At 40.4% G+C, this 24,994-nt stretch overlaps 2 protein-coding genes and 1 long non-coding RNA gene across 9 annotated transcripts in view; 2 read left to right on the top strand and 1 right to left on the bottom strand.

Moving 5' to 3' along the window:
- The window catches only part of LOC120718841, a 223,853-nt gene that overhangs the window by 159,363 nt on the left and 39,496 nt on the right, over positions 1–24,994 (bottom strand). The window lies entirely within an intron of this gene.
- Positions 5,562–8,830, top strand: LOC120718843. The gene is made up of 4 exons (XM_040007575.1): positions 5,562–6,161; positions 7,497–7,808; positions 7,941–8,015; positions 8,369–8,830. The coding sequence occupies exons 1-4, from the start codon at positions 6,011–6,013 to the stop codon at positions 8,515–8,517; spliced, it is 687 nt and encodes a 228-aa protein (XP_039863509.1). The 5' UTR covers positions 5,562–6,010; the 3' UTR covers positions 8,518–8,830.
- LOC120718860 lies at positions 19,826–23,427 on the top strand. The gene is made up of 4 exons (XR_005692582.1): positions 19,826–20,069; positions 21,141–21,217; positions 21,882–22,202; positions 22,977–23,427. It is a non-coding gene; the product is annotated as an uncharacterized LOC120718860 (long non-coding RNA).

Below are 24,994 nucleotides of genomic sequence, written 5' to 3'. Positions count from 1 at the left end.
AACCAACTGAAAAACTTTGGGTGCTCCATAGCAATGCTCCAGGAGACTCACCTCTCTGAAAAGGAACATGGGAAGTTGAGGAGGGGGTGGGTTGAACAACAATATAGCTCTACTTATCAGGATGGGAGAAAAAGAGGAGTTGCAATTCTTGTTAACCGGTCGACGTATTTCCACCATGAAGAAACGTTTGCGGATAGGGAAGGGTGCTATGTAATGGTGATTGGCTCTATAGGGGGGTCTACAATTACTTTACTAAATTTATATGCACCAAACGAGGACTGTCCAAATTTCTTCAAGAATATTGCATCATTAATAGCAGACAAATCTGAAGGAATGATCTTGGTGGGAGGTGATTTCAATTGTACGTTGAAAGCAGCTGTCGACAGGCTCCCGACACACACTGGCCCCAAATCCAGAAAATCTTGTAGTTTAAATACAATGATTAGGGAATTGGGCCTAGTGGATGTGTGGCGTCAGCTCCACCCCCAAGAAAAAGATTTTACTTTTTATTCACATGTACATCGCAGCCATTCAAGGATAGACATGTTTTTAATGCCTAGGATGGACCTTTATAGGACTAGACAGTGTAGCATAGAAGCAATCACTATCTCTGACATTAAGACTGACTCCAAACAATCATTTTAAATATTGGAGAGCCAATGTATCGGTCTTGAATAATGAAACGACCCGACAAGAACTTCAAAAGAGTCTGGCTGAATATATTCAATTCAATGATAATAATGAGGTGTCTCCTTCAATCTTGTGGGAGAGTGCCAAAAGTTATTTGAGAGGTAATATTATAGCGGTTTCATCAAGACTGAAAAAGGAGAGACTAGCAGAACAAACAGAACTAGAAAACAAAATTAAGAAATTAGAGAAAGCCTATCAGGTGACTAACGACACTGGAACTTTGAACTCACTGAAAGAGCAGAGGCAAAAGTTGGATGATTTACTAACGTATAGGGCGGAGGGACAACTACGCTTTGTTAATCAAAAGTACTACCAATACGGTAATTGGGCAAGCCGACTGCTGGCATTTCAGCTGCGTAAAGAGCAATCAAGTAGGGTTGTTCATAAAATTAAATGTCCAGACTCCGGAAAGACTGTATGCCAACCTAAGGAAGTTGCGAAAGCATTTTCTTTGTACTATCAAGAATTGTATAAAGAAGAAAATGTCCCAAATAAATTTGAAAAGATTGAACAATTTCTTAACCCGATTAATCTTAGTAAACTGTCTCAGGAAGAAGCTGAACTAATAACGAATCCAATTACCATTGAAGAAATAAAAAACAGTATTGGAAAACTGAAAAACAACAAGTCCCCCGGAGTGGATGGCCTGCCTGGGGAGTATTACAAATTTTTCGAAAAAGAGCTAACACCATTGTTGTGCAAAGTTTATAATTATGCATTATTTAAAAGTGATCCCCCCCAGTCATGGTCTGAGGCTATTATTAGTGTCATCCATAAAGAAAGTAAGGACCCAACTTTGTGCATGTCTTATCGCCCCATCAGCCTGCTTTGTGTTGATTTAAAAATTCTTACAGCCATTATTGCAAATAGAATTCAAAAACATATAAGAAAACTAGTGAAACCTGACCAAACAGGTTTTATTTCCCACAGGCAAGGTTCAGATAATGTTAGAAGGGCCCTCAATCTTCAGAGTATGGCACAGGGCAGGGATACCTCTTCAATGTTCTTGAGCCTGGATGCGGAAAAGGCCTTTGACCGGGTAGATTGGGACTTCCTGCAACAGACTCTCAGGCATATGGGCTTTAATGAGACTTTTATCTCATGGGTCCAAACAGTATATAAAAACCCCAGGTCTCGGGTAAGGGTTAATGGTCACTGCTCTGACTTTTTCTCCCTAGGCCGTGGCACTAGACAGGGTGAAGTGTTATCGCCGTCCTTATTTGCTCTTAGTATTGAACCGTTAGCTGAACTGATCAGATCCAACCCTCTTATACAAGGAATTAGAGATGAAACCAACACACAACATAAGCTGTCACTTTTCGCAGATGATATTCTGCTATTTTTAGAGAATCCGGTCACCTCTGTCCCGGCCCTTCTGAGCAACCTTAAAGATTATGGTACAGTGTCAGGTTATAAAATAAATACCAATAAATCCGAGGCGTTAATGATTGTTGGCACCTGGCCCACACAGCTAGATCGTCTTGTATCTTTTAGACACTCGAAACAGGGCTTCAGGTACTTGGGGGTAATTATTACTCCTAATGCCAATCAGCTACTTGCACTCAATTATGATCGGTTGTTCAAGGAGATTAGGGGGGACTTGGACAGATGGAACCTACTCCCACTCACTTTTATGGGGAGGATTGAATGTATACGGATGAATATTCTTCCACGCCTATTATTCCTATTTCAGCACCTACCCATTTGGATCCCACAGTCTTCATTCAAATTATTAGAACGCATTACATCCAAATTTATCTGGCAGAATAAACGACCGAGGGTCAGACTCAAAATTTTAATGTCCGGAAAGGAAAAAGGGGGCCTCAAGTTGCCTAACTTCAGAATGTATTATTGGGCAGCTCAATTAAAATCAATGGCTGCCTGGATTATTCGTGACTCAGAAATGCAGTGGGTATCTATGGAAGAGTATTCATTACCAGGTATTTCTCTTCGGAGTCTCCCATTTCTCAACCCCCAATCACGGAAAAAGATTAAAATAACTAACCCATGGGTCAAGCATACCGTGAAGATTTGGGACCAATTGTTAAAAATGTTAAAAGGGAATTTGACCATGTCTCGAGCGATTCCCATAAATGGAAATGTTGAGTTCCTCCCATCGTTGTCAGACGGGAGTTTTGAAAGGTGGGCGGAGAAAGGATTGATTACAGTCAATCAGCTGTTTGAAAAGAATACTCTTAAAAGTTTTGCCCAGCTAAGGGCTAAATATGCTTTATTCCCAGGGGACCATTATAGATACTTACAGTTAAGGGACTACATTACAAAGCATATAGACTGGGACAATATTAGAAGTGAACCAATCGAGTTGGAAAACCATTTTATAAAACTGCTTGAACAGTCAGGTACATTGAAAAACCAAGTGTCTTTGATCTACCAGAAACTGCTGATTGACATGTCTGACAATGCATATCATATAAAACAACAATGGGAATTGGAACTCAATATAATGTTGGATGATGTCACATGGGAGAGTGTCTGTTGTGGCTGCCATAGAGGGGTGGGTAGTCAAATGTGGAAGGAATTTGACTGGAAGGTTAAATTAAGATTTTTTAGAACTCCACTGAAAACCTTTCTATCCAAAAGTAGTGTCAGTGATAAGTGTTGGAGAGGGTGTGGGTTTGTGGGGGACCAAACGCATATTTTTTGGGACTGTGTTTACATACAACAGTACTGGATGGATGTCAAGAACATTATACAAGACATATTGTCAGTCAACCTCCCAATGGATCCCCTGATCTTTTTGTTGGATATCTTTCCTGATGGTTTCTCCTATGAGCAGCACTTTCTCCTGCATCTCCTCCTCATGACTGCAAGAAAAATGATAACAATTCACTGGTTCAAACCAGAAACACCCACGGTTACCCAGTGGCTTCTGAAAACTAGACATGTTTATACGATGGAACGGATAACAGCTCAACTACAACTAAAGGTGCCAACCTTTGAGAAAAAATGGAGACTAATTATAAAATATCTTGAACGGACATTCAAGCCTTAACATTGTTACATCTGTGCTTAGGTATTGGTATGTATGTATGTATATGTATATGTGTATATATGTTTTTCTTTCTTTTAAATTAAGTCTTTGAATAACCCCCACCATTATGTGCAGCAGATTTGGTCTCAGGTCATGTTGTCGATGTGAATTGCCTTGTTGTTTTTGGCAATAAAAGTTAAAAAAAAAAAAAAAAAAGAAATGAGTTCATCAAAAACAAAGTCAGAGATGCTGAGATGATAACATTTCCTGGGAATAACACGCCAGGAAATATAAATCTAATAAATTAATAGTTATTAAAAGGACAAAGACTCATTGCTGTCAGATTAATTTTATTAGTTTGATTGATAAACCAAAAATAAGACTGAAGCTGCAACAGATGAAGAAAAGCTGAAAACTTGCATGGTTTGGGGTGGCTGTAGCTCAGGTAGTAGAGCAGGTCACCTACTAACCAGAAGCTTTTTGGTTTGATCCCAGTCTGCAAGCCAAATATCCTCGTGCAAAATACTAACTTCTGTTGCTCTCTGATGCATCCATTGGAGTGTGACTGTTAGATAGGAAGCAGCTTAGAAAAAGGTGAATGTAGAAGTTGTGTAAAACTCAATCTGAGTGTTCAGATTGAGTAGAAAAGTGCTCTATAAGAACCAGTCCATTTTTTAACTTTTTGTGCAGGTTAAGCTTTATCTTATAAATATATCTGAATGTACATTCTAAGAAATGATCTGTGTTATTGAATGCAACTGTTTCAAACCCTCCTTGAAGGCTGATTTCTTGTTCTGAAAGATGAGGATGTGTAACTGTGACACCAGACGAGCTGTGGATCTTATTCTCTGAACTTTCTCTAAACCTTGATCATATTTTATATGACAGTAACTTTGATTTGTATTTTCTTTTACCAACACCAGGGCCCACTGGGATGATGTCCATTAGCATGAATATTCTCTTCTGCCAAGACTTCTGCTGCCTCCTCCTGATAGCTGTCCTCCAGTAGCCGCTGCCTGGAGCGTAAGGGAAGGTCTGCCGAGAGAGGGAGCTGGCTACACATCAAATGGAGAACACTCCACCATTACCTCTGAGGCATCCACCTTCCCTGCATTAACCTTAGGCACGTTGGGAAGTGGTTAGCGGGCACGTTTAGAGTAAAAAACACGAGCACGAGCCTCTCTGGTATGTGCCGGCAATATTCAGGACTGTGGAGCTTCCCTGGTCTGCATGGCATGTTCCCAGAGGGAACACAGCTTACAACAGCGAGCATGGAGAGGGCACCGAGCACAAACCTGCAAGACTGTGAGAACAGCTCCATGTCCACCAGAGAACTCCCACACACTGGGCAGGTGATCCACAGCAGGACATACTGGACACCTGCAAGGCCGCGGGCAATATTCATGCTGGCTGCAGGACCCTAGGTGTGCACCGAGTGTGCGGCCCGCGAGACATGGGGCCAGCAGCACGTCACTGCAGGAGAGATTTTCCATTTTGGATCGGGGCAACAGAAACCTGGGAGGCTGCAGAGAAAGACTCCCACCACAAAGGTAACAAACACACACCAGTCACACACGGTACCACACACAAGCATATACACACTACAAAGTGGAGATCCAACGATCACCAGTTTCATGTCCGCGCAGCTGATTTATAGTTAAGCTGATCTTACCCAGCAGGCAATGTAGAGTTCAGAGCCGGTGTGGGTGAGGGGACTCGCCCAGACAGAGGAAAATGTGCAGGACAGAAGAAACAGCAAAGGAAATCCTGTCAGTGTTGAAAATAGAAGAGCCTGTGCAGACCAACATGTTTCTCTTCTAAAATCCACCAGGTGTGGTTTGAAGGACGCAACAAAACCACATCAGAAAGACATCAGAGACTCATCACATCACTCGCTGGATTCACTGGATTATTTTTCTTTCACCATTATTTGGAACAAAGAAAACAAACGTGACTGGTTTGTGTCATTGTGGTGCTGCATGGCCCACTTTCTCCTGAGATTCAGTTCACAGACAGATGTTCTGATAGTTTTCTTTACAATTTGCTGCTAGAATTCAAAATTGATTGTGTGATTAATGATGGTGAGCCAGATGGGCCAAACCATGATCCTATCAGCAGCATGTTTCATTGTAGTGGTGCATCATTGATGGGATAAATGGACTGGTGCTTATATAGTGATTTTCTATTTTCATGTGGACTAAAGTAGTGGACTGACCAACAGACTGACATTAAGATCAGAGCCGTGCTGCTAGTGTGGCTAAAAGAAAAGAGAAGAAGAGACAGTCATGTTGATATGAACATTAGAGAAACACATCATGGAGCTGAAATATGATCCTGCTTCCTCATTTGGACTCATTCACCTCAGCTGACACGTTCAACAGCAGACAGGTTTTTGTAGCAGTCTGTCTCACTGTGAGAGTGGCAGGACGGAGCTATAGGAACCCCATCTTTGGCTCTGGAACTAAACTGTCTGTAACAGGTAAGAACAAACATTTATTTTCCTTCAGTTGTTTTATTGTAGAAGCTGAAAATGTGTTTAAAGTCAGTTTCTGCTGCTTCAGGCTTTACATGTTAGTTTTTCATCATTAGTAGAGAATTCATCTGCAGCCATTGTTACATAAGAAAAGCTCAATAATCTCTGAAAACATGTTGAAATCTCACTGAACAACTAAAGTTATTCTTTATTTCTGCAAATATTAGTGATGTTACAAATATTTAGGATTTGATCCTCTCAGTGATTCTGCTGGTTTTTAACACAAGATCATATTTGATGTTAAAATTAACACAGTAACAGATTTGTAAATATGAATTTTGCTAAGAAGAAAATGTAGATATGTTTTTAATAGTGAACGATATAGCATGTTGGTTCAAAGAGTCTTTTTTTCCCAAACACATTATTTTATTAATTGTCATAGATACTGATCAGTGAAATATTAAACGTCTAAAATTAGATGAAAAATACTGAATAAAATATAAAATTGTTAGTCAGGTTTGTATTTCTTGTTTGTTGATGTATGACTCTAAATCACAAATGACAATGAAAGTTCAAAAATGTTACCTGTAAATATTTTGAAAAATATGTAAAAGTAAATACACAATCATTCACAAAATGTAATTTTTTAATTAAAAAAAATAATAAATTAAATCAAATGGCCAAATAAAGGATTTAATTATCTCTCAAATTTCAGCTAAATTGCATTTAATTTTATTTAATAATTAATTTACTTATGGAAGAAAATAACAATCAAACCAAATAATAAAATTAAAGCCGATAAAATTATTGCAGTAAAAGATTTAAGAATTTTAAAGTCTCTGAAAGAAGAATGTTAGTTATTGTAACAAATATAAAACATGTCTTTAAAGACTATTTAAAATTTACATAATTTCAGTGCAGAATAAAGTTAAAAAGTTTAATGGATTTTATGGAAGAAGATCAACTCTGTTGAAATGTGTTTGGGATTGAAATATATTTAAAAAGTTAAAGACAAATCTCTATATATACATTTAGAGTTGTGATAAATTACATTGTGAAGTATAGCCAAGAAAATAAAAGAGAAGAAATACATTTTATTTCATGATGTAAAATCACGCTGAGTGTTCCTCATGTGAGCCATGATGACATGAGGTGATGACTGTGTTTGATATGAAGCTGAATCCAGTGTATGTAGTGAACTTTGTGCTGTATTGATGAGTAGTTTAGTGATCAGAGTCCATGTAGTTTCCAGGATCAGACTGAATGCAGCGCAGTGCTGGAAGCTGCTGCTGACTGTGTGAATGTGTGTCTGTGCTGCTTGTTGCTGCTGTCAAACTTCAGATGAGCAGGTAGTGAAGCCCGTGGTGAGCGTGTACCCAGCAGCATCCAGAGCCCACCTGGAGGGGAACAGCTCCCTGCTGTGTGTGGCCTCAGCCATGTTTCCTCCTCTGGTCCAGTTCTCCTGGAAAAGACAGAAGAAGAACGGCGGAGAAGCGGAGGAGCTGCCCCCTGCTGAGGGAGAGCAGCTGGAGCTCAGAGAGGCGGGACGCACCATTGCCATCAGGATGGTTGATGGGAGCCATTCTGACACATATAAATACAGCTGCTGGGTGAAGCACGAGGGGGGCACAGTGGAGGCCCAAACACAACAAGGTAATGAAGGCTTGGTGACTGTGTTCAGCAGTGATTCAGCTTCATGTGGAGATGCTGTCAAAGAGAGCAGAGCAGCAGAGGACTGACATTTCTCACTGCAGCTCCAAACATTTGACTCCTTTTCTGTTTCAGAGCTTCCAGCTCCAGCAGCCTCCTGTCCTCCAGAGAGAGAGCCAGCAGACCTGCCAGCTCTGCAGCCAGCTGACTGTAAGATCACCTGCTGCCTCTCTGCATGGACAGCTCCAATGTCCAATGAGGGAGCTGGAACAAGTTTAGGCTCTTAAAGTTGCACTAATTGATCAAATCTTCATCCAACAAGCTCTGATAAAGCCACTGTACACTAGCTGCTCAGCACCAAACAGCAGACAGACCATAATATGTCAGAGATCAGTTTGTTAGCTGCTTGTGGAGTTCTTCTGCCCCCAAGTGGACACAAACACTACATCAATTCATCCACTTGAAGAAGAAGCTGTGACTGTTTCTATTTGGACTTTTTCTCCTTGATCTGAGAGGAATAACCCGACTGTCTGTCTGTCTCTTTGTGTCTGTCTGTCCTTCAGTGTCCTTCCAGTCTCAGTGCAGGGTGAAGCTGCTCTGCCTGCTGTACACAGTGCTGATAGTGAAGAGTCTGGTGTACTGCTGTGGACTCTCTCTGCTGATGATGCTCACAAACAAGGGAGCGTCCACCAACTGCACACATGCTGACTGACTGTTTCCTGCTCGCCTTTTCTCACCATCAGATTTCCTCCAGTCAGCAGTCAGAAATGTAAATTAACTTCTGGTTGGTTCAATGTTTCATTACTGAGCATTTGACCTTTTCTCATTTAATCATCTTAAACTGTGTAATATAAATTTACAGATAAACATGTTTGATGTGTTTGTAAAAGTGTAGATTCTTTATGTGAAGATTTCTTTTGTACATCTCTGCAGAAAAACTCAGCTGATGCATTCAGATCCCACCATAACAAAATAACAGTGTAGTTATTTGTCTGAAGTAAAAATAAAGATTGTGATTTTAAGAATGCATTTCTCATTTCTTCTGTGATACATAACCTGTGTGACTGCAGCATTCACAGATCATAAACTTGCTCTCCTGCAGCAGACGGGCTGTGTGGGTTTCTGCTCTGCAGCCTCCACACCGTTAGCTGTGGCTTTTCACTTTAATAACACAATGACAGTTACAAGCATGAACTCTGCTTCAAGTTATTCAGGAAGCATCTGTGTTCATGTGTGTGAGAGAAACAAAGTGTGAACTCAGAGCTACTGTTACACAGTTGATGTTTAGTACGATCACAAAAGACAAATACAAGATGAAGTCTAAACATTAAATCCCACAGAACTCAAGTTGAACCGTTATGATTTAAAAACACTGAAAAAGGGAATAAATTAAGACAAGATTTGTAAAAACAATTTCACAAAACACCATCAGTTCAGATGGATGTTGAGCATCTTTCCATCTTTTTCTAATAATTATAAATATGTAAAATGTTTCATCAAAATGTGTCATTGATTAATCAGCTTAATTATTCAGACTAGTACAATTTATACAAATAATATAATTGAGTTAAAAACTGAAATCAAATCATAATTATTATAATTAAGAGCAGCACAGAGAAACAAAGTCAAACAAAGAACATTCATCAATTTGATGATTTAACCAGTGCTGAATATTTATTAAGTTCACCCACGCTGTGCTGTAAATTCTGTTGATATTAATATTAAGATTTAACCCTCATAATGTCGTCCCGATTTCCACACACCTGTGGTCCTCAGGGTCACAAATGTCCCCACTTCATTTCAGTGTTTTTTAAAGTATAAATTGTCGATCAATTCAGTGTAAAAAATACATGAAATGATCAGTTATTGTGATTATTGTTTCACAACCAGAGTCGGTCGCTTTAACAGATGATCACAGACGGGTTTATGTCAAAGTTAATGTAGGAAGCTGTTTTTAAACGACTTCAAGTTTTTTACTGGCAGCAAATAATCAGGTTTTCCTTTGGGCTCAAAAATGACCCCGTCTGCTTTGACTGTTTATAAATGAAAGGTATAAAATATCATCCATCTCTGTGTTTCAAGGTTTGATTCAACTTTATTCCAACTCATTGCCTGACATGTTTCTGTATGTTGGCATGGTAGGAACAGCAGGGCATGGGTCTGAGTGAAACAAAACTCAGACGCTCGATGGCGAAGAATGAAGTGAAGTTTATTACAGGAGGTTCGGTGTGACGACAACGAGTGATGAAAACAAACATGAACTAAAGGCGAGAGCCTAAAAATCGGCTCTGAGGTAAATGACTCATTTACAAGGTGTCACGTATCACACCACGCTGTGAGACGCTGTCAGCAGCACTGAAGGAAACACTATGAACAGTGTTGAGACCACACCAGCCTCTCCCATCCTTTTGTCTTATAGAGATCACAGAGATGTTTCCAAATATTCCTACTTTTGTACTGTTGTGTAAATGTGTGTGTAAAGGTGGATGACTGCCTGCTGCAAATGAAATCTAACCATGGCTACAAATAAATGAAGCTGAAGCTGACGTGAAACACAGCCCTGTTTTTATTACTGTTTATAGATATTAGAATTGATGATCATCATTTTAATGATTCTTAAAACTGTCGTTGATAAAACAGAACAATTAAAAATGAGATGCTGTGAATATTATTTATTCATTTTGATTCACAAAAACAAAGAAAAGGTGAAGATGTTCAAAAAGTTAGATGAAGAAGAAAACAACAGATAACAGTGTGTGTTAGTAAATTCACAGCAACATGAATGTTTCTGAGTGTTTGTGCATCATGTGACCCAGATTTTTGGATCTGCTGTCAGATTGAAATGAAGACGATGAAACCACAGCAGCTTCAGCTGAGCTGTCAATCAGCAGCAGCAGTCTTATCTGTGGGCCGCAGGGGCTGATGGGAGCTTTGAGGACCTGTTAGAAACCACGTGGCCCTCGTCTGATCTCACAGCTCGTCCTTGTTTGGCCTCAGCTGCATCAGAGCGCCACTTCTCCCCAGGTTCACCAGAGGAAACACCACTGCACAAAATGCTTTTCCTCCCAGCTGCTGCTCTGTGCTGTCTGTGTTCAGGTGAGTGTTTCCAGCCAATCAGGAGCCAACAAAGTCAACCTGTAACAAACACTGTCACACTAACCTTCATCTATCTGTCTGTGTCTCTACAGCACTGGTTACCATGGCAGCAGAACAGCTGATTCAGGACGATTTAACATTGACCAGGAGAGTTGGACAAAGTGTCTCCTTCAGCTGTGGAGGGACTGAACAGTGTGATGATGATTATATAATCTGGCTCCAGAAGAAAGAAAATGAAACATTCAAATTAATTTTTGCTTTTCATAAAGATAGTGGTGAAGTTCCTCCTGTTTTTGAGAACAGTACTTTCGCAGGTGTAAATAAAGGGAAAGGCTGGGAGTTAGCGATTAAGGATATTAATTTAAATCATTCAGCCACCTACTACTGTGCCTGTGTTAAGCTTGATACCCACAGTGAGAAATGATCCCTGCAGCCTGAACAAAAACCAACAGATGAACAGATGTCAAACAGTGTCTGTGACAGGAAGAGAGCAGTAAACCACAGCCCAGCTTCACATGTTTCACCTCCATCTCAGAGTCACAAACATACTGAGCTCAGATTTTTATTTACTGAGATACTTGTAAATAAACAAAAGAGCCAGTTTGTGGCCTTTTTGAAAAAGCAAAATGTTTTAGAGTTTTTCCAATCTGGTTTTAAGTCCTTTCATTGCACTAAATCCGCCCTTTTAAAAGTTTGTAATCACATATTTTAGCTACTGATGCTGGTGACTGTGTTGTTCTTGTCCTTTTAAATTTGACAGCTACATTTGAAACAGCCAGTTATGCTATTTTAATCTCTCGTTTGGAGCAGTGGTTGGCATTGAAGGCGCTGCACTGGAGTGGTTCACGTCCTACTTGGCGGAGCGAGATTTTGTGTCAGTCTCTGTGACCATGTATCATGCTGTGCTCCCCTCTTGTGTGGTGTCCCACTGGGCTCAGTTCTAAGCAGCCTCCTCCTTTGTTAGTATCTGCTCCCTCTTGCTTTTATACTGAGAAAACAGGTCATTGCTGAAGACTGTCAGATCTATCCTGTACAGCCATTATCCAGTGTGTTGATGACATTAAAGCTTGGATGTCTCTTAACTTTTTAAAATTCAATGAATGGTTTTTGGTAGCCCGACTGAGACCCCCAATCTGTATTTAGATACCTTGGCCCAGTATGTTAAGCCAACTGTCACAAACCTGGGGGTCAAAGTGGACTCTGAACTGAAGCTTGACAGTCAGATTAAGTAAAATCAAGCTTCTCTCAGCTCAAAGGGCAAAATTAAAGCCAATTCTTTAACAACAGCACTTTGAGACAGTGGTCCACACCTTTGTTAGCACTCGGCTGGATTATTGTAATGCACTTCATATTGGGGTCAGTGCGTCATACGTTACTCATCTACAGAGGGTGAAAAATGCCACAGCTCATCTTTTAACTCGCACTTGAAAGTTTGAGCACATTTCCCCGGTTTTAGTTTCACTTCACTGGCTGCCCATTTCTTCTAGGACTCATTTTAAAATTCTTTTATTTGCTTTTAAAGCTCTCCATGGTCTAGCCCCATCGTATCTCTCTGAGCTGCTACAGCCATATACACCCACCCACTCTCTGATCAGCTCTCCTGAATGTACCCAGGACTGAGTGATAACTTAGAGGAGATTATGCTTTTGCTGTAGCAGCTCCAAAACTGTGGAGTGATCTGCCTTTAAAGATTAGACAGGCCTCTTCTCTGCCTGTTTTTAAATCACTCCTGAAAGCCCCCCTCTTCACCCTGGCCTTTGACACCTTGTGAGATGTTGGTTTTATTTTATGCTTATTTCTGTTGTTGTTTTAGTTGATTGTATGTTTTATTTATTTAGTTATTTATTTATTTATTTATTTATTCTTTGCAGTTTCATTTTATCTATTGTTCTTAACTTATTAACTGTGCAGCACTTTGGTCATGTGCTATTTTAAAGAGCTTTATAAATAAAGTTGTATTTGGATTTACTGCTGTCAGAAATGCAATTCTATTTATTTCTGTTTAAACAGATTTTTCATCCTGTTTTAAGACAGAAACAAGAGGAACAGATGACATCATACTTCCAAATGTAAACAAATGTATCCTCAGTCCCACAAAAACATTTATTCAAAGTGAAAGAAAAACAGATTGTGTCAAACTGAATCAAAGTCCATCCCTCATTCACAGTGTTAATGTTCTCTTCATGAAAACTCTTCCAGCAGCACTTGTTGTTTAACACCTTTCAGTACATTTAACCAGACACTTGGACTGATGTCAGGTCAGGATTTTGTCCTTCTAGCAGCGGCTCATTAGGACGCTGATGTTGTTGGACAGGTTTCCATCAGTTTCCTGTGGATGTTTATAGAGGATGAATCAGTCACGGTGCCTCATCTTTCTGTCACCTTCTTTTCTCTCTGATAGAAAAAAACACATTTTGTATCTGAATATGTCAAATCTGGAATCACAGGACAAGATTTCTGCTTTCTCCTTTTGTTTCCTGACCAATCACATTTGAGCAGCTTTGGCTGCTTCATTTCATTTCCAGCATCGCTGCTGAAGAAGAATCAGAGTCTGACTGGATCAAACACACAGATTTAACAGCAGAAAAAGTGATTCCATGTAAAACACTCTCGTTCACCAGTTTTAACTCACATGACTTCATTTCCTCAAATTGAATCTTAGTCATTTAATCACAGGAAGTTTCTGGGATTTTGTTCCAGTCCTCCTGACAGAAATGCTGGAACTGAATCAGCTTTTATGAGTCTTTGTTCAATTTTGCTTCTCTCCATAAATTTTTACTGAACTGAGATCAGATTTGTGATGGTCGCTCTACTAACTTGACTTTGCTTTCTTTAAAGTGTTTTTTTGTTCACTTCCTCACTGATGACCTGAAGTCTTCTGCACTACAACCACATTAGTGTTCTTCTTCATGCAAACTTGTGAAGTAAACTTATACCTTGTCCTTGTTTCAGCATCTTCAGAAGCTCCTTTGCTGTTGTTCTTGGACTGATTTGCACTTTTCAAAACAGAGTCTGTTCATTTACAGGAGACTGAACACACATTTATGATATGACGGCCATATTGCCTGTTTGTTTTGTTTGTTTTTTTATGTGCTGAGTTTATAATTCTGGTGTTTTCATTTAGTTTTGGTTCCTGTTTTGATTTTATTATTTCTTCTAATGTTTCTGGTGTCCTCAGTGTTTCCTCCAAGGTTAGCTGCACAGAGATAATAATAATAATAAACTTTATTTATAAAGCACACTTAAAAACCAAGGGTATGCCAAGGTGCTTAACAAGTAAGATAGAGAATAGGAGGAGCATAATAGAAATAGGACCAAAGCAAGTACTAAGTATGCAAGCAGGTAGCTGTCACTGATACACAGGAAAGCAACAGGTACAGAGCAAACAAGCATTTAAATGAGCATAAAAGTGCATGATATAAAATCATAAAAGAAATATTAACTAGAGGGAAAGGCAAGATTAAATAAGTGGGTTTTTAGTCGTGATTTGAACAGTGCAATGGAATCAGATGCGCGGAGGTCGAGAGGAAGGGTATTCCACAGTACCGGGGCAGCCAGAGCAAATGCACGGTCACCCCGAGACTTCAGCCGAGATCTGGGTCGGGTCAGAAGTAGTTGAGTGGCAGATCTGAGTGTTCTAGCAGGAGTATGTGATTTGAGAAGTTCACTAAGATAACTTGGCGCTAATTTATTAATAGTTTTGAATGTAAGGAGTAATATTTTAAATTGAATGCGGTACTTTATGGGCAGCCAATGCAAGCTAGCTAGAACAGGAGTAATATGGCAAAATTTCCTGGTTCCAGTCCAGAGGCGGGCTGCTGCATTTTGGACTGTTTGCAGTCTAAGAAGAAGAGAAGAGGGAAGACCATAGTACAAAGAGTTACAATAATCCAACCTGGAGGTCACAAAAGCGTGAATAAGCTTCTCCAGGTCCTCGTGCGCAGTGTTGGGAAGGTTACTTTTAAAATGTATTCCATTACAGATTACAGATTACATGCCCCAAAATGTATTCTGTAACGTATTCCGTTACGTTACTCAATGACAGTAACGTATTCTGAATACTTTGGATTACTTAATATATTATCATGCTTTTTACAACAACGTGAATGTACTATTGCTGTGTGATTTATTACTATTACTGAAGGTCCGCGACTCCGAACTGTAGTAAAGGGACCTCTGACTAATACGGCGGGGTCCCTGTCGGCTTGTAGCCGAAAACTAGCTTTACTTTGTTGTGTGGGTCAACTTTTCTTGCGAGAGACAGAGAGAGGCGTTGAAAGGCTGCTCCAACGGAACTTATTGTTTCGGAGGAAAACACGAACACGGTGTACAGTCGAGTCTTAATAGCTTACTTACAACTGGGCTCGTCAGGCTCTCTTCTTGGCTGCAGTGGTTATTATTATATTTACATGCTTCCAGCTCCCGTTTTTCCTCGATGACAACTCGTACCTTTCCACTCCCCTTTCTCTCCCTCCTCGCGCTCACAGACCCATAACGTGTATGGCAGTCCATTCTCCCTGCAGCACGGACTACACTGCCCATGATGCTACATTCTTTAGAGCTATGCTTGTAGCATTCTGCCTGTTAGCTTAGCACAACAACAACAACGAAAAGGCCTCTCTCACCCAGGAAACACACAGTCGCAGAGAGAGAGAGAGCGTCGCCCTGTAACCATGGCAACCGTAACGCTGCCGCCTGGAACAACAGAACGTAGCTGTCAAACAAAACCCAAACAGTCCTGACCCGCGACAAGATGAAACAGGAAAGTACCGCAGTGTAATCCATTTATTTCAACAAAGTAACTGTATTCTGAATACCACCTTTTTAAACGGTAACTGTAATGGAATACAGTTACTCATATTTTGTATTTTAAATACATAACGGCGGCACATGTATTCCGTTACTCCCCAACACTGCTCGTGCGGAACATAATGCCATAGCCTTAGAGATAAGGCACAGTTGGTGGAAGCTAGATCTCACTACAGCAGACACTTGCTTATCGAGTTTGAGCGAGCTATCCAGCAGTGCACCCAAGTTACTGACATAGTCACAGGAAGAGCTAGCAAAGAACCCAGGGCAGCACCGAGTTGGGCACGAGGGATTTTACTGTTGAACACCACAGTCTCAGTCTTCTTATCATTCAAAACAAGAGAATTACTCAGGAACCATTCTTTGACCTCCTGCATGTATCTAGATAACTAAAAGGAAAAAAAGGGAAAAAACAAAAAAAACGTAGCACAAGGATGGTGTGTGATATTGTTATGAGACCCTTCAGACTTACAGAGAATGGCAGCAACAGCCTTCACTGTTTTATAAGACACTAGTTCAGATCAGACAGACGAGCCACTCACTGTTGTCACGTTGTGTTGTGAAAGGACAGCCCGTCACATCCTCCTCTCCTGTCCACTCCACAGCCTGCCTGTTCAGAGAACCTGTAATATTATCACATGAACTATTACAGTGGAGCCTGAACCCACAGTGGGTGGAGCTCTACAGCCAGATGTGAACAGATGTGATGTTTACTGAGTGGCCCTCTGGCAACAACATATGCATCTCTTATATTTGCTCACAGTTTGTACAATGAAGGATGAAAACTAGGAATGATGTGTGCTCCTCGTGATGATAATTGTTTTTAATCATGAAAGGTGATATTGTTCAAGAGAGTAATGGAACAGGAGCGCTGAGGCTTCAGAACTATATGAATCCTCAATTTTTTAAGATTTCTTCAGCATTAAAGTAATGCAGTGACAGCTGTCAGTGCACATGAGTGAATTTACCCTGACTAAAGAAATCACTGTGAGCCTGAATGTTGAATAAAGTCAGTGCTGTAGTTCAGACATTAGCTCTGCTGCTCTGACTGAACTGAACTGAAGGATGTTCAGACCTGCAGCTGAAACGTTTATATGAGAAACAGAAAAGTCACCGATCAGTCTCTGACTAACGTTACTGTACTTTTATTATGAGTGTTAGACTGTAAGAGCGACAGGCTGGACTCTCCTTCAGCTCCTGTGCAGAACTGATTATTAAATATAAACAGCAGCATGTTTCTGCCTCCACATCTGTAAGGACAGTAGCACCAAACTTGCACTTCAATAATCCCTCATTAATCATTAACAGCAGATTAAACAGTTTGAACTGAAGATGAATCACTGAGGACTGAACATGTTCTCACAGTGTTCTTCACTCACAGACTGTAACATCAGCTCCAGTTTCTGATGTGTTTGTTACTGACACAGCTGATGTCCACAAAATACAAGAAACACCATTAAAATAACAAAGCCCAACATTGATGCACTGGAACATATTACAGACGTTTGGAGCTGAAGTCAGAGTTTATATTTAATTTTTCCTTTGAAGACTTTTTAGCACAGACTGTATATTTATTTATAGATTTTACTCTACTGAATTTGTTTGAAATATTCAGGTTAAAGATCAGTCTGATTTATTCTTCTTTGTTCACAAAGTTACATGTAATGTGTTAGTATATAAGACTTTGTCTTTTCCTACATGTTCACTCTTTGTCAGTGGAAGCTGCAGCTGTTTGATTGATAAAGTTAAAGACAAGAAGTCAAAGGGATTCATCATCCATGTAACTGTGTCACTATATAGGAGCATAAATATTAACTCAGTTTGGTGTTTCAGAAAGTTGCTGATCTCAGACCTGCACAGCTTCTGTTAAACATGAATGCAGTCAGCTGCATAAAGTGAGATTTTCTCTGACACAATTAAGTAAAACCTGATGAAGGTCAAAGGTCGTCACTTGTATGTTGAACTAAAAACTTTAATCTAGAATTCACACACACTGTGTTTTGCCAATATTGTGTTCTTTACCATGAAGTCATTCAGAGTCCTTCATACCAGAGTAACCAGAAAGGATAATATATATTTTAAATATGTAACTTTCTACAGGACTGAATATAACATCATTATGTAAAAGTCCAGCGTCTCTGTGCTTCATCTGAGGATGATGTGAAAACTTCTAACATCACACAAAGTAAAGGTCTCTATCACACTGCTCATGAAATGCCAGATTTGTCCATCTTCTATTTTGGGCGTCTAGTGGAGGTCTGAAGATTTCCCTCTGAGGAAGCTGCTGGTGAAGATCGCGAGTTCTGCTTGATCCCTGCGGTGACCTTCAGTTCCTGATGTTTCTGAAATGACACATCAGGAGTCTTCCTCCGTGGGTCAACAGAAGCTGTGATAAATGAAAGGGAGGACATTTCTCAAACCTCTGGACCCAGGAAACCCAGCTTGGTCCTCATGGTCACCTTCACTTGTTGTTCCCCAGGGTGAATGTAGCTGTTGATAATAATGTGGACTTTGGACCCTGTTATTAAATGAAAAGAACAAATTACACTTCTATCAAACCTTTTGTCATTGTCTTGATGCATTCTCAATCATCCAGGAAAGTAAATCTCCAAAAGTTGATTCTGTTCCTCTGGATGTAGCATTTTCAGTAGGAGAAACGTTTCGTCACTCATCCAAGTGACTGAAGAGACTGAAGAATTCACTTGGATGAGTGAATCTGTGTGAACTGATTTTAGATTCAATGTGAACTGAATCTAAAACTGTTTAAATCCATATAATTCAGATACTAACAGTAACTCTGGGTCTCTGTGGAGTCTGCTGCTGATGTCATCTCTGTCTAAAATAGGATAAAGAAAAAATGAGACCTGTGGAATCATTGAAGCATAAAGACTACGGGAGTAACAGGTGTGCAGCATCGCTAGCTAGCAACAACCCTCTAATACAGTGTGGCTAATCTAGCTAATGATCGCTTACAGTTAGAATGACAGAGATGACATTTTGTATAAAAACTGGTAAAACTGTTTAACGGGTTGTTGATCCTGTCGTGTTCTTTGTGTGTTTGGCAGCCATCATGAAGCTGTACGTGTCCATCACTGCTGTCAGTGTGAGAGCAGGACTTCTGTGTATTCTGGCTATCAAACAGCTCTACAGAGCACACTGTTTGTTCTTTAAAACATTTATTTAATCACAGTTCAGTGGCCGTGATATCACCACTGATCTCTGTAGTTCCACTTTTACATCACAGTATTTTACCTTGGATGTCAGGTTGTGTTTTTGTGCCAGCAAACATTTAAAACTGTTCTGACTTCAGTTCTTCTCAGACTGAACCATCAGGAGGATTCATACCTGCAACACCTGGAACCAGTCAGCTGGAGGCAGCAGCAGTTTGTCTCAGAACAACTTTATGAACAAAAAAAAGTAATCTCAGAGAGATAGATACCAACCTCTCAACATGGATTCAAACCAATAACCTTCATCTGATCGACCTGTCAGGCTACACCTGTTATTTGTAGCTGTCCACTGTAACACAGCAGGCTGAAACTGACTCTGATCCACAAAGCAGGACCTCTGCTAACTGGAATGCAGCCTTCATTATCACACCTGTATTTTTCCTCCTGTGAACTAAAGACATCAGCTGTGGAAGAGGTCTGTCTGTGTCCCACATGTCTGTCTGTGACTCTCAGGTGCATCACTGTTTACAGGATCACAAGGATCCACCTGACAGCAAGAACACAGGAGATGGAGGCGAATCCATCAGCAAACCATTAAAGTCCTTCACAGTAATCTGCTTGAATGATCTTAATATATGCTGCTCAACAAATAAAGGGAACCCTTCAACAACACAATGTAACTCCAAGTGTTCCTGTGATGTAGCAAAACTTAAGCAGCAAGGAAGGTGATAAGTAAATAGCATTTAGCAGACGATTGAAGTTCTTTTAAGCATATTTTATTGCTGGCATCTCCATTTTACCATAAAACAATTAATCAGGCATGCAAAAATCCCACTGGCTTTATACAAGACTTTGCCCACACCTGACCTCGTTAGTCCCTACCATTGAAACAAAATAGGTCAAACCAAATAATACAAATCTAAACAAAGAACAGGAATAATGCATGAAACTGACAAACTCATTTACTCAACTAAATAGTTTGTAAAGTAAAACACTGCATACAATATAACTCAAAAGGCTACTTTAAAGAAAACAAACAATACTATACAAAATGAAAAACCCTCCATTTGGTTACACCCAGTGATGCAATCATTGACCTCATGACCCTATATAAACAGGAAGTAGTGGGCGGCCCTTCCTGTACACCTGTCTCACATATAGGACCTGAATACACAACATGGACACCATGGTAAGTATAACCAAAGCAACATAAAGAAACATAATTTACCAGACGTGCCTGTAAACAGAAGAAAATTCAGATGATCTGATGGTTAGTAGTGTTTGCTTTAAAACACATGCATGGATGTAACAGATGTAACTACTGCTACCACAAACAAAACCCGGGATAGTGTGTGTTAAGAGAAGTTACACCAGCAATGTCTAACTTAAAGCATTATGGCTGACTGTAAAATAACAGAACACAAAATAACAATATATGCAAGTGACAAATGGCAAATTAATTCCGTTCTAGCCACTTGTCACAGTTCCCTTTATGTTGTTGAGCAGTTTATAACTTGGAATGTAATTTAGGAAAGCTTGAGCAGCATTGTCACAGCCACACTGTGCTACTAACTTTAAATGACTGTCAGGTGATTTGTGACAGAAGGACAGCAGCAGAGTGAAAGGAAGGTTTACAGGATGTTGGTGAGAGCTGCTGTGATGTCTGGTTTGGATCCTGTGGCTCTGACAAAAAGACAGGAGGCCGAACTGAAGATGTTCAGACTTTCACTGGACAAGATTAGAAATGAGTTCACGAGAGACAAAGTCAGAGAGGCTGACATCCTAATCTTTCCTGGGAATAACACTCCAGGAAATATAAATCTAATAAACTAATAGTTCATAAAGGACACAGACTCATTACTGTAAGATTATTTTTTTAATACTTTAAAATGATAAATTTAAAAAATGCTGGAGCTGCAACATGTTAACATGTGGTTAACAGATTAAAATTGAAGCTCTCATATTAACAGCTAACTTTCTATGCTGTGCTGATTTATTTGTCACAGTCTTGGTCATTTATTTTGAACTTTTTGTGGAGGTTAAACTTTCTGTTATAAATTTACCTGTATGTGTATTTTAAATATGATCTGTGTCATTAAATGCAACAGTTTCAAATCCAGCTTGAAGGCTGAGTTCTTGTTCTGAAAGATGAGGATGTGTAACTGTGACACTAGAAGAGGTGTGGATCTAATTCTCTGAACTTTCTCTAAACTTATATTTTATGTGACAGTAACTTTGTATTTTCTGTTAACAACACCAGGGCCCACTGGGATGATGTCCATTAGCTTGGATATTCTCTTCTGCCAAGACTTCTGCTGCCTTCCTTCCTTCCTTACAGTGAGAACATTTGCACTAATACTGAACCATTCATTAAAATCTTTTACATACAAAACATTTTTACGGAGCAGGTCGCTATGATCGGCCAGCAAGACGCTAAGCCGACCGTGGAGACAAAGGCTGTGGTGAGGTGACCAAGGATCCATCCCCAGAGCTGATTGGCCGCCCCACACTTTCCACACAGGTGGAGGCTAACCCAACCTAATATCCAGAGCTGTGAATGCCCTAACAACCTCAAAAAGTATGAGCTGGTTTAGGTAGCAGCCTGCGGAGTAGAGGATGGACTCAGCCTCAAAGTCCTCCTGATAGCTGTCCTCCAGTAGCCCCTGGCTGGCGAGAGAGGGAGCTGGCTACACAGTGTATTGAGGACACTCTGCCATTGCCTGTGAAGCATCCACCTTCCCTACATTAGCCTTAGGCATGTCGGGAAGTGGTTGGCTGGTGCGCTTAGATTAAATAAAGCGAGCACGAGCCTCCGGCAATTTACGAATAAATTCTTTACAAATCCTACCATGTGAATTCATGGATTTTTTTTTTTCACATTCTGTCTCTCACAGTTGAAGTGTACCTCTGGTGCAAATTACTGACCTCTGTCATCATTTTAAGTGGGGGAACTTGCACAATCGGTGGCTGACTAAATACTTTTTTGCCCCACTGTATGCAGGACTGTGGAGCTTCCCTGGTCTGCTTGGCATATTCCCAGCAGCGAGCATGGAGAGGGCACCGAGCACGAACTCGTGAGACTGTGAGAACAGCTCCATGTCCACCAGAGAACTCCCACACACTGGGCAGGTGATCCACAGCGGATCCACTGGATACGTGAACCTGCGAGGCCACGAGCAATATTCCAGGGGAATGCTGGATGCAGGACTCTAGGCAAGCACAGAGTGTGCGACCTGCAGCTAGTCACCGCAGGAGCTTTTCCATTGTGGATCGGGGCAACAGAAACTTGGGAGGCTGCTGACAAAGGCTTCCCATCACAAAGGTAACAAACACACCCCAGCCACACACAGTACCACATACAAGCATACACACACAGTAATTCAATTCAATTCAATGTTATTCATATAGCGCCAAATCACAACAAAAGTTGCCTCAAGGCGCCTTATACATAATGTAAAAAGTGGAGATCCAACGATCACCAGTTTCACATCTGCACAGCTGATTATAGTTAAGCTGGTCTGTAGAGTTCACATGGAGCCGGTGTGGGTGAGGGGACTCACCCAGCTCTAATGACCACAGTCCAGGTGTTGTCCCTCTGTCCACTGACAAGAAACAAAGAGCTGAGTAGCCTTGCAGGTCAAATCCTACCAGTCCCCTCAGTATGACAGCTCCCCCCTAGATCGTGGAACTTGTTAGTAACAGGGTTGATGTCAGAGGCCTGAACAGTCAGTCCCAAGGGAGAGTTATATTTAAAGGCCCGGAGTAACCTCTAAGAACTGTTTACAATAAAATGATTAATATTCTTATATTTACCTTTACTATTTCACAAAGGTTTAAAAAGGGTATGTCCACAATTTAGACTGTAATTACAGGATATTTTACTTCATTTGGCAGGAGGCGAAGCAGAGGCCGAATTAAATGATAATACCAGTCACAGAATAATAAGCAAATCACATCACTCATACTTCTCCTCATTAACCTACACTGAGCTAATGCTGATTTAAAGGATGAGAGAGGTTGGAGGAGAGAATGAGCAGATCTTGTGCTGAATTTTGTTTCATCTCAGTGTTTTGTGCTAATGGAAACAATCCAACAGGAAAGCAGGAATCCTTGAATATTCAATACTTCAGGAAAACAGCGAGACCCCAGATCTTCTCAGTGTTGGGAGAAGCTGCAATCCACCAGGAAAATGATGGGAGTCCAAACCGTTAGAATTATAATCCAACACAGCAAAGATGATGATGATGAAGGTGATGATGAGCAGAGATGGAGTCAAATCCATGTTGAATTTGTAAGTCCATTGTTTGGGCAGCTGGTTGATCCCTCTGGTGTCTCTGCCAGAATTTCCAAAGGTGAATTTCTGGTATCCGATCATCTGAACTGCTCACAGGACTGCTGGAAACAGAACCTGAACATCTCTGAGGCTCCAATTTATGCTCTGACAAGTGCTCACTCACCCCACCTCTCCTCCCTCTGGCAGGTCGTCACCAATCACTGTGTTTACAGAAGATCAGCAGTTATTTTACTTACTACATTTATTATTTAACATATTGATCAGGATCATACTTTGATTATAACTGTGAATAGAATAAGATGATTTACACGAGGACATAGGGAACATAACTTTTTACAACCAGAAATCTGGGTCTAACACATGAGGCTGGATGTTAAATCCTTTACCCCGCTCAAAGATGTGATGACAGGGGAAAGTGAAGGAGACTTCAGCCTCTCTGTCACTTTTCTTCCATCAGAAACTTTTTGTTTTTTTATTGAGCTGAGATCAGATTTGTGATGATCACTCTGATAACTTGATGTTGTTTCCCTTAAACCATTTTGCCAAAGTTTCTGTACATCTGTGTGTTTATTGATTGATTGATTAAAATACCTTTATTAGTCCCACAAGGGGAAATTTCATAAGGCTGCCGACCTATTGACTAAGACCACCAGGTACCGGAACAGCTTCTTCCCCACAGCTGTCAGACTCCTGAACTCTGCCTCCTGACATCTGACCCACGTTAAACTCATGGACTGAACATACACACACCCACAATGGACAACTGTACCCTCAAACACACAATAATAACATGGACTGAACCACCACTCACAACCACTAGCACTTTATATAGCCTCTGTAGAAACTATCTACACCCTCACTTATCTTAACTGCACTACTGTATAGCTCTGTGTAAATAATCATTCTGTACATTCGATAATCTTTAATCCTACAACTGTTTACAACTTGCATAGTTCACATTTCTGTATAGCTGTATATCTCAGATTCTGTAAAGTTATTTATTTCATATTCTGTATAGTTTTTCATATTTATATCCTGTTCATAGCCTGTACATAGCTTGTACTCACTACAGCCTGTACATACTTATAGTTATAGAATATTCACAACATACTTCATACCGTGTACATTATAACATACCATAATAGACCCATTTCTGTAATATACTCACATATCTATATTATTGCTAATTATATTGTAATATATCTATATCACTAAAGCACTTCTGGATGGATGCAAACTGCATTTCGTTGCCCTGTACCTGTGCATGTGCAATGACATAAAGTTGAATTCTATTCTATTGCACGCAATGGCGGCGCCATCTTACCCTTCGACCATACATACTTACACAAAACACATGGGGAAGACAGGTCAGAGGTATAACAATGGAAAAAACCACCACACGAGGAAAGATAAGGAGAAAAAATAACTCCCCCCAGACTGAGCTCCAACAGGGAGATCAGTCTGAGAACAGAAAAAAAACACCTCTGCACATGAAAAACTCTTAATACACCAAAGAAACACATGACAAGCCACAGGGGGGGTAAAGGGTGAGAGACAGCCAGTGTAGACAGTACATCCGGGCCTGACATCCACCGTCAGGATCGGAAGGGAATAAGCATCGAAGGCGTTTGGAGAGGGGATGAGTGTGTGCATATCAGTGTATATGTATGTGTGTCCAGAGTTCAGCTGAGACAGTGTCCTTCGCCCTGCTAGGCTAAGTAAACAGTCTTCCAGCCAACCCAGGTGGCCTTGCATGGAATGGGAAGAACAGACTAAACACAGTCGTTATCAGGGTGTTTTTGTTCGGCTCCAGCCTTGCG

Source organism: Simochromis diagramma, unplaced genomic scaffold, assembly GCF_900408965.1.
Source record: "Simochromis diagramma unplaced genomic scaffold, fSimDia1.1 OVJJ01000544.1, whole genome shotgun sequence".
NCBI lineage: Eukaryota > Metazoa > Chordata > Actinopteri > Cichliformes > Cichlidae > Simochromis > Simochromis diagramma.
The sequence above is the reverse complement of the archived record's forward strand: the minus strand, read 5'-3'. Positions and strand labels throughout refer to the sequence as shown.